A 10,297-nucleotide genomic window follows, 5' to 3' on the forward strand; every position below is an offset into this window, starting at 1 on the left:
CTCGGAGGTAACGCTGCAAGTGTAAAGATAATCATAATAAACAGATGCTCAAGCAAGTTTTATTAGAGGTATAGTGCCTGGACGTATTCCCCACTGGTGCAATTGCCATCTTGTTCCTCCCATGTATTAAGAGTTGTCCCAAGGAAGCAACAATGATGTTACAAAACCGAAAGTGTCATGCTGTCATAAGTCTACAGTTGGTCTTCAAACCTCTAGTGAATAAGACAAGCAGGCACAAGTGCCGCTGTCATCATGGCGTCCCAACTTGTTACTGTGAAGTGACTGTGGACTGTTGAGGCACCGTAAAAAATGGTGCGGCAAACACACCGGATGGCTAACCCCACCTAAAACCCCTTCACGAGTTTGTGCTAGTTTCGTAAGTGGCATCAAAGCGCCTGAGCAGGAGGCCCGTGCAGGACTTGGAAGCAAATGGCAGTGTAGCACTGAAATGAGAGGCACTTGGAAGTGAGTGGCAGCACGGTACTCAATCGTGGCACGTGTCTCTCGCTTTCAGAAAATTAAGGCTGGTCCGCATGTAAGCGATTTAGTGAGCAACGAGACGAGCATCGGCAACAGCGACGGAGATTTCTCACTGTCGCTTGTAACGCTGCTCGGGTCTTGCATTACTAGAAAACGTCGCTCATCACATTAGTCGCTTGCTCCTGTCGCTTTCATGCAGTGTGCCTCGTCGTGCGGCTGAGCGATAGCAAAAAGGGTCGCCCCTCGCTTGTCCCGTCGCTCCCTTCATGGTTGTCAGCGCTTGCAGAAATGTGAAGTGTGACATTTATGTAGGGCTTTGTCCATGCCGGCTCTCAGACTGCTGGCAGAACTTGGGTTTCAGTGAAATACGACCACATGGTTTCTCACTCTGCTTATGTACTGAGGAGGAAAGCTGACGAGGAAGTAGTTGAAAAATCAGTTCATGATATATTCAAGAAAGTTGTTTGAAACACCTCATTTTCTGTAGTTTTTTGGCTGTCTACAGTGCCGTCCGACGGCACTCCACCCGCGCCTACAAGTGCCGGCCGAAAGAAAGTCGAACAGCACATGTATCCCTGGGGAGCTCGTTAACCAACCCCCCCGCATACATTCATGCCGCCTCGCGGCAACAGTATGCGGCTGCTAATTACAAAACTATTAACCCACTTGGCACCGTTGCACATGACGCCTCGCAGCGTCCAGCCCCTCTGTCTCATACCAAGCCCCGCTGTCCCCCATGTACCTCCGGAAAGGGACGCCGATACCATTTTGTTAAAGGGGCCCTACAATCATATTTAAGCGCCTACCTTCTTTGCGGTTTCCACGTCTCTTGGGGTTCGGGCACGCCAGCGGGCACCGAGAGAGTAACTAAATATAAGTGAGTCATAGTTTAACCGGAAGACGCGAAAACCTCCTCCACCTACGAGGGCAACCCGCATTGCCGAAAGCGCGCAATATGTGACGTCTTTGGTTCTGGGCTTACCACTGGTCAGAGCCGCTAAAAGCTTTTTTTTTAGTCGAAATACAAAATATAAGTGTCGCGAACCGTTTCAATTATGTATGAAAGTAGTTTTTGTTCGGTAATTTAGATCAGAAAAGAAACAAATGCAGTTTATTAAGTACGGAAACAAGAAAAGACTCGTCGACAAACCCGCCACCAAGCGGCGGAAAAAACGGCGCATACTAGAAAAGGCTTGTGGAATGAGGCTCCGACGAACACCGAGCGTAAAAAGGTCCCGGATGTACGCGGCGGCGCTGCGGTCGTGTACCATATCCAGGATCCGACCGGTTCCGAGCAATCCGATGGCTTTCGGCGCGGGCTTGGCTGTCGATTTGGCCATTTGGCGGTATGGCAGCCCGAAGTGGCACCGTTCTGAACCGATCTTTACACCGTGTTTGCTGTAGTTTGTGACCAATGAAGTGTTATGCCAAATTAGTCCTTAATCGCGCAGCAAATGCAATGCAAGCCGCCCTGGCCACCTGCCTCATACAGCCTATCCAGAACATGCTTTAGTGGCACCCTCTCGAGCCGTCGACACGGAATCCGGCAGCCGTGAGCGCTCGATGAGCTCACTACTCCTCTAGTTCACGGCCACTCAAGCCAGGACCTACGACGTCATGAAGGAGGTTATTGTTTGTTTGTTTTTGTAATTCTAGATTCCCTATAACTTTTAAAATAAAGTGAAATTTGAGAAAAGATTAAGTTACTACGTTCAGTGCGCTCAAGTTGGGTGCAAATTAAAAACCGATAAAAAAGTTGCTGCAGGGACCCTTTAAGCAAAGTTTCGTCGACAACATTCTTTTTTTTTCCCCAGTGTTAATGGTAAAAAAGGAATGACGTAAATATCGCCAAATGCCTTGACGAAACAAAATGTTCGAGAAAAAAATTAAAAAAAGTAAGCCCACACTGTGGATCGAATAAGGGTCCGCTGCCTATGAGGCGAGCTATGCTACAATTTCCAATAAGCTACGCTACAACTTTGAAAAACTCGTTTTGACAATTCGCTTTACATAAGACATTCGGACGGCACTTGAAGACGTGAGTGGAGTGCTATTGCACGGCACGTGAACGTTCTGCAAGAGTGCCGTCGGACGGTACTCGACACTACATTATATATTGTGGAGACGAAAAACAAACACCAGTTTTCGCGGTGTTCAAGCTTCGACTGCCCCGCGTGGCCGCTCACCCCCCGGTCGTCCGTCCTCTTTATTCTCGTCTTTTTCCGTTCCCTGCACATTCCCCTCCCCCACTTCGGGGGAAGGGAGCGTTTGGTTTTGACGGTAGCGATGGCCGCCTGCAGGAAGCGGTCGCCCTCCTTGAAGAGGAAGTGGTCGTCGATGAGCTGCTGCTGCGTCTTCTTGCCCATGCCAGCCAGTGGGTAGTAGGTGGCCTACAGCTCGCCCTCCAGCATACGCTGAGTCGAGCTCACTTTCTCCTCCATCTCGCTGTATTGGGCCTCCGTCAGGCACGGGTTGAAAGGGTAGCCCTGCAACGAGCGTCCGCAGCGCACGCCGGTGAAAATGACGAACTGGTCGTGGGGGGTCCACGTTGACCGAGGTGCTGAGGTCTCCGAAGTGCGTGAGCGGGTGCTTGTCGGTCGCCTTGAAGCCGCCGTGGTAGTCCTCGATCACCGGGTTGAACAGGCCGGCGAATAGCGTGTACGACTTGGCATCCGGGGCGCACAAGCCGACGTCGCTGTCGAGGTTCTCGACGCCGGACTGTATGATGTCGACCAAGGAGGCTCCCATGGCGGTTTTGCGAGTCTTGAGCGTTTCGAAGATGAACGAAGGACCGTACGATGGTACTGGGACTCCGAACGGTATCTGACGTGCGGTCCAAAGGACCTTTGAAAGGGCGCGAATCCGAGATCTTGGGGTGGCGCGACGGCTGTCGGGAAGGACGGTGGAAGCAAACTCTGGCTTTTGGCACTCTGAGCTTCGACTGCAAAGTGTTGACTCTCGACGCCTGCGCTGAAACGGGAGACGTTCACTGTGGTCCTGGTGTTCTATACCGTGTTCGGGGCCGTTGGCTTGATGAATGAGGCAGGAGGGAGGGAGCAGGGAGGCGGATTAAAACTCGTCAATGATGACATCTTCGTGTGCGTGTGCTGCCTGGTTAGGCGCCCTAAGCCTCCCGAGGCACGATCTCGACACGACGATGAGCGCTGCCTCGACGTCGGCGGATGTTAGCGGCCGAGTTGCTGCCGATGCTTTGTTCTCTTATCGTTGGCGACGCTCAGTGTGGAGGGCCCCGTATAGATGACTCTCCCCCGCTATCATGGGCACGTGGCACAGGGCGCATAACCCGGCACGCTCTTCGTTGGTGTAGGTCGACGGCGTGTCCTCTGCGCAAAGCTCATTCAGGGTGCGTCCCTGGAATGGTTCTGGGACGTCGGCCGGCGCCAGTCCTTGTGGGACCTGTGGCTGTTGGTCCCAGCGCAGGCGGGAAGCGAACCCCACGAGGCTGTGATGCTTCATGATGCACCACGTCGCAACCTCATGGGTTCGGGGGCGTCGCCGTGGGTGCTGAGGAGGCGGCCGATGGCCTAGACTGCCGCTGCCGTGGGAGCGCTACCGATGGTAAAACAACCGCCGCGGGGGTGGGCAGCGTGGCCGTGACCACGGTCGGTCTGGCGGCATGGCTGCAGGTAGTCGAGGTTAGGAAGAGGCACAATAAGACAAGATGGAGACGACGTTACTGAACTCTCAAAACTCTTCCCCACGTTCAATAAAAGGTTTCAAGTCATTGATGTTAACAGGTCCGACGCGTGCGCCGGTTATGGGGCACCGTAATCGATATGCGAGGCGTGTAATTCGCGTCTCGACCACGAATGGCCCTTCCAGTCGTTTGGCGAGTGAAGCGGAAAATCCTTGGCTGGCGTTACTGAGTGGCAGAGTGCGTCGGAGAACTAGATCTCCGACAGAAAATTCGACGTTTCTCCGGCCTCTATTATATTGGGTTCGTTGTCGTGATTGGGCTAGTTCGATATTCCCCCGGGCCATTGTCACTGTATTCCGGATATTACCGCAGAGTCTTTGCGCAAACCTTGAGTGTGATTGGCGCGTGCGAGCATCTGGTGCAAGCTCTATAATGTTTTCCATGGGTACCCTTAGCTCCCGACCAAAATTCAATGGTGCCGGCGTGAATCCCGTTGTTCGGTTTTCTGTGGTATGGGTAGCAAAGGCCATCTCTGGGATATAAGATTCCCAGTCGGGGTGTTCGTTAGTGTACAAAATTAGCATTGCCCGGAGGTTGCGATTTACTCTTTCAGTGATATTGGCCTGGGGGTGATAAGGGGAAGTACAATTATGTTGGATACCGAGAATCTCACAGCAATTTTCAAATACAGTGCTGGTGTGGTAGGTGGCCTGGTCTGTTAAGAGGACAACAGGATACCCAAACCAGGAAAATGTTTCTCGAAGTTTGTCCCATATCTTCCTGGACGTAAGTTGACGCAGGGGATGAAGGTCGACCCACTTGGAGAAGTGGTCGGTGACCACAAGGAGGTACCTGTTGCCTTGTGGGCTGCGTGGAAATGGGCCCATGATATCACACGCAACAATTTCCCAAGGACGATGACTCTGAACCGACTGCATGAAACCCAGGGGTTTCCCGCCTCGGGGTTTTGCTGTCTGGCATTTAGGACAGCTGCGGGCATAACGCAAGACATCGCGGTTCATTCGAGGCCAGGTTGCAATGCGGCAGAGTTTTTGGTAGTTTTTTTTTCCATCACTGTGACCTGCCAGGACACTGTCATGAAAGTAACTTATAAAAGTACCTCGTAATATTTTCGGCACGACTACGCGAAATGGCGACGTGGTAGGGTCACCCTCATCTGCTTGAGGTATGTATCAAAGTAAAAGGCGATCGTTACTCTGAACGTAGGTGTCTGTGTGTGCATCAGTCATGTCCTGTCCCCTGGAACTGGGTTGATTTAACCGCGTAGATATCTGCTGGCACATATCGTCTGCTTGCTGGGCTCTGAGCAGCTGTTCCCGGGTCACAACTTCACCCCAGGAAAGTTTCAGGTTAGTAACAGCGACCAACCCCGTCGCTTCTTCCTTTTCCTGGGGTGGAAGGGGGGCGCGAGACAAGGCGTCAGCCGCAATGTTGGATCTGCCAGGCCGGTACTCAATGGAGAAATTGTATCCCTGTAAGGTGAGAGCCCATCCAGCTAGACGTCCTGCTGGGTTTTTAAGATTTTTGAGCCAGGTCAACGCTTGGTGGTCCGTCTGAATTGTGAAGGTGGCTCCGTCAAGGTATATATCGAACTTCTTTAGGGCAAATATTATTGCTAGGCACTCCTTTTCGGTGACGGTATAGTTACGCTCCGCTGCCGACAGTGTGTGGCTCGCAAATGCAACGGGTCGTAAGGCCCCATTATGTTCCTGCAGAAGCACTACTCCTAGTCCGTACTCGCGGGTGTCGGTTTGTAGCACAAATGTGGCATTGAGATCGGGAAGACTGAGGGACGCTGTATCGGCAATGGCGACTGCCAGCGTTCTAAATGCTTCCTCGTGAGCTGCAGTCCAATTCCATGGGTCATCCCGGCGCAGCAGCTCATGAAGAGGTCGGGCCAAATCGGCACAGTTCGATATAAATTGGCGGTAGGATCCCACCATGCCGAGATATCGCTGTAGACTCCTTTTGTCCTGAGGAGTGGGAAATTCTATCATTGCTTTCAACTTCTCCTGTGGATGAAGGAATCCATGCTCCACCACGAATCCAAGAAGCGCTACCCTACTTGACGCCAGCTGTACCTTCTTTGGGTTAATCGTTAGTCCTGCATCATTCATCCGCTGCAGAACAACCTGCAAATGGTTAATGTGGTCGTCCAAGGTCTTTGAAAACACCACTCCGTCGTCCATGTAAGCCATTGCACAGTTAAATTTGGTATCCCCCAAGACGGTGTCCATGAGCCTCTGGAAGCTTGCGGGAGAATTAGACAGGCCAAAGGGAAGTCGATCGAATTCAAATAGACCCCTCTGGCAAATGAAGGCCGTCTTATGAGTGTCAGCCTTGGCGACAGGAATCTGGAAAAACCCTCTACTACAGTCAAGAGTGGTGAAAATGCTTGCCGATCCCAGAGCAAACATTACGGACGAGATCGATGCGAAAGGGTATACATCCCTTCTCGTTATGGCGTTAAGAAGTCGATAGTCCACGCATAAACGCGCTGTTCCATCTTTCTTGGGCGCCAGGACAATAGGAAATGCCCACGGACTGTTTGAGGGGCGTACCGTTTTGGTCTCGATCATTTCTTCTAACGCGCGGTCGAGCAGCTCTCTTTTATGAACACTCAAGGGGCGCGCGTTGAATCGAATTGGTCAGGCATCCCGGTATCGATTTGATGTTCTAGTATATTAGTCTTCCCGGGAATCTCAGTGAACATGTGAGAAAACGGCTTCAGCACTTTCGCAAGACGTTCGCGCTGAATATCTGTCCCAGAGAATGAACTCAAGGCTACACGTATATTTTGTCCTACGTCGGTGATCTGCGAAACGCCTGCATTTTGTTCAGAACGGCGTGCTTCGCCTCGTGGGAGACGCACTGGTATTGTCTGAGGTCTCACTGGAAAATTTAAAAGGGTTGAGTTCCAGCCATACCTGTACTCTCCCATTGCGAGGTCTAGGATGATGCCCTCTCTGGTTATAAAATCCCTCCCAAGAATGATGCCACAAGCGAGACCTGGCAGGTAAGTAACGTATTGCCGACATTTCCGTCCATCATAGGAGAGTTGCAAGCGAGCTCCTTCGCTAGCGGATATTACTTCGTTCGATGCCATACGCAACTTTGTTTGTGAGGATCGCATAGATATACTACGGTCTTTGCACAATTGTTTTACAAAGTCTCCGAAAAGAGATATTGTGGCACCCGTATCTAAAAGGGCTGCAATTTTCTGCCCGGCAATGTCAACTATGATGTAAGGTTCTCTGGCTCCGTTTCTGGTTCGTCGCGTCGCATCAAGAGATGGAACAAGATCGACTGGTGCACAAAAACGAAATGGCCAAAGCAGTTTGGCGCGAATTTGTTTCCATGTCACTGCCGATGATGGCCCACTTACCCGACGGACGCTAAACCATGTTTTTAGTGCCGTCATCATTGCGGTGAAGCGGGCAACCCATTGACCGGCCCGTCCTATCCACTCACTACTGGAGCGTGGTTTGGGTTTGACATGTCGCGGGTTATTGTCCCGAGATGTACGAACGGTCCTAGTCCTACAACCGTTATTCAATTCCGATGAGATACTCAGCTTTGCGATGTCATGCTCAGTGACTCCGGGAACATCTGGGGGAGAATCACTGCTTGCTGGAGTGGGATCCCCGGACATGTTGAGAGGCGCCACAGAAGGCGCCTCGTCCGGCACCTCCATGTCTCCGAAGGGTCCACCGCTAACCGCAGTGGGATCCTCGGACATGTCGGGAGGCGCCATGGGAGACGCCTCGTCCGGCACCTCCATGTCTCCGAAGGGTCCACCGCTAGCCGCAGTGGGATCCTGGGACATGTCGGGACTCGGGAGGCGCCACGGGAGACGCCTCGTCCGGCACCTCCATGTCTCCGAAGGGTCCACCGTTAGCCGCTGTGGGATCCTCGGACATGTCGGGACTCGGGAGGCGCCACGGGAGGCGCCTCGTCCGGCACCTCCATGTCTTGGAGGAACCACTGGCTTTGCGAAGCCTGGTCCTCGGACACGTTTCCATTCGCCCGGCCAGCATTAATGACCGTGCCATCGTGGAAAGGCAGGTCGAAGGTTGGGTCTCCTCGTGTAACCATGGCTGCCTCACGGAACCGTGAGGACCAAAAGGTGCGGGAGACTTCTGGCCTGGATTGAAAATTCACCGGCGACTGGCAAGCCCTCATTATCACCGGCTTACCTCGTTTCCCGACTGAAGGCTGTAGAAGAAGACGGACAGTTTCTGAGGAAATGACCTACGCCACCGCATTGAAAACAACGAGGTGACGGTATCTGCTCCGAAGTTTGGGATGGCTGGAGTCGCCGGGGCATGGCAGCCGTATAGTTAGTTCTGTCCCGGTCCGTGATCCATCTCCGTGCCTCATACTGCGTTTCTGGCTGCGGAGCACCAAGTCTCTGCACCAAGGCTCGACCACCGGGAAGAGCATGGGCGTCTTGCGTCAGAGCGTACGCGTGTGGATCGAGCGCACGCGGCATTGTTCCAGGGTGGTGCCGCGGATACTGAGCTCGGCCATCTGCAGCACCCCGGTAGGGTGTCCTGCCGGACCAGGCGCTTGAGGGTTCCAAAGAGTCCTCAGGTTGGTGAGGTGGTCTATAATTGAGCTCAGCCATAATGTCAGCCTGACTCTGGCTGGCCGCCCGGGCCATAGCGTCTAAGTTTGAAAAGCTGCGACCTCGCAAGTAAGGGTGAAACTGCGGATGGCTTTGTCGGATGGCCCGTGCAACCCTTTGGGCTGGCGAAGCGTTCGGTTCGGCGCTGTCGTAGAGCGTCTGTAGGGCGCGCACAAACTCAACTAAAGATTCATCTCTGCGTTGCGTCCGTGCCCGAAGTTCGTCCCGGATACGTTCAGCGTAACCTGGTGGTAAAAACTCGCTTCTGAAGCGTTCTGCAAAGTCGTCGAAGTTCAAGAACGATTGCTGCCTCCTGCGCCAGTCTGCCGCACTCCCTGTCAATGCGACCGGGAGGACGCGAGCCAGCAGCGCTACCTCGGATATACCGGATGCTTCCTGATAGTCGCGAAGCTCTAAAAGAAAGTCGGCGACTGATTTTGTGTCGGCGTATCCAGCGTATTTCGGTATTTCTAGCCGCCATTGCGGCATATCTGTAGCTGGCTGTACGAGAAGTCTAGATATGGCCTCGCGCTCTTGCAGTAGTCTAATCATACCGGCAAGAAGTAGGGGAAGTTGGTCCTGAAAGGTTCCTACCGGCGGACCGTCAGTGTTAGGGGAGGCATCTCTCGGTGTCGGGGAGGGGCGCCTCTCCGCCTGCAATTCGCGCGACTCGGGGTGCGCGATATCTGGCGCTGAAGCTGACCCCAATGGTGCAATATCGGATCCATCTCCAACTGTATGTGGGTCTCATTCAATCGGAGGGCCCTCTCCGGCAGGATTTTGTCCCTGGTCTCGAGCGCGAGCTGCCAAAGCGCGATAGATTTACCTTGGTCGTGTCGACGTGTAGCTGCGGTGATGTCGGGCCCCACGTTGAAGACGCCAAATGTGGAGACGAGAAAACGAACGCCAGTTCTCGCGGTGTTCAAGCTCTGACTGCCCCGCGTGCCCGCTCGCCCCCCAGTCGTCGGTCCTCTTTATTCTCGTCTTTTTCCGTTCACCACAATATATATATATATAAATATATATATATATATATATATATATATATATATATATATATATATATATATATATATTTATTTATTTATATATAGACAAAGAAAAGACAGCGTAGGATGCCGAAGACTATAAAGTAATAAAGTCGCACTTCGAAACGTTGTTGGAGTTTTAAAGCATTTAGTGAGTCGACGTTTCGGCCTGAGACAGGCCTTCTTCAAGACTGGTTGCCAGAGTCGGTTACAGGGTTGTTTTCGCTTTCCCCACCCGGGCCACGTCACCTGTCAGATCACGTGTAAAAATGCCCAAGTAAAAGAGCCCAAGTGAAAAAACGCTGCTGTACTCCCCCCACTCCACGCACGGCCGCAGCAGACGCCGCAAGCCATCGGAGCAAACCAAAGGCCACGTCAGACTTCGTGACCCCAGGAACGTCACGTGCGGAAGGCGCAGTAACGTTCACATAGTTGGATCGGCCCAGATGGCCAGCAACGCACGCCGCGGAAAGACGCAAAGTC

General features: G+C 52.8%; 1 protein-coding gene and 2 pseudogenes across 1 annotated transcript; all 3 read right to left on the reverse strand.

Moving 5' to 3' along the window:
- Window positions 1-3,303, reverse strand: part of LOC120836643 — a 40,899-nt pseudogene extending 37,596 nt beyond the window's left edge.
- Window positions 3,304-3,549: 246 nt separating this feature from the next.
- Window positions 3,550-7,985, reverse strand: LOC115330328 (annotated as a pseudogene).
- A 366-nt stretch (window positions 7,986-8,351) lies between these two features.
- Window positions 8,352-9,275, reverse strand: LOC121045835. Its single transcript, XM_040499177.1, has one exon. It carries the CDS (start codon window positions 9,273-9,275, stop codon window positions 8,352-8,354), a length of 924 nt encoding a protein of 307 aa, XP_040355111.1.
- Window positions 9,276-10,297: the final 1,022 nt, after the last annotated feature.

This window comes from Ixodes scapularis, unplaced genomic scaffold, assembly GCF_016920785.2.
Source record: "Ixodes scapularis isolate PalLabHiFi unplaced genomic scaffold, ASM1692078v2 PGA_scaffold3__209_contigs__length_174095766, whole genome shotgun sequence".
Taxonomy (NCBI): Eukaryota; Metazoa; Arthropoda; class Arachnida; order Ixodida; family Ixodidae; genus Ixodes; species Ixodes scapularis.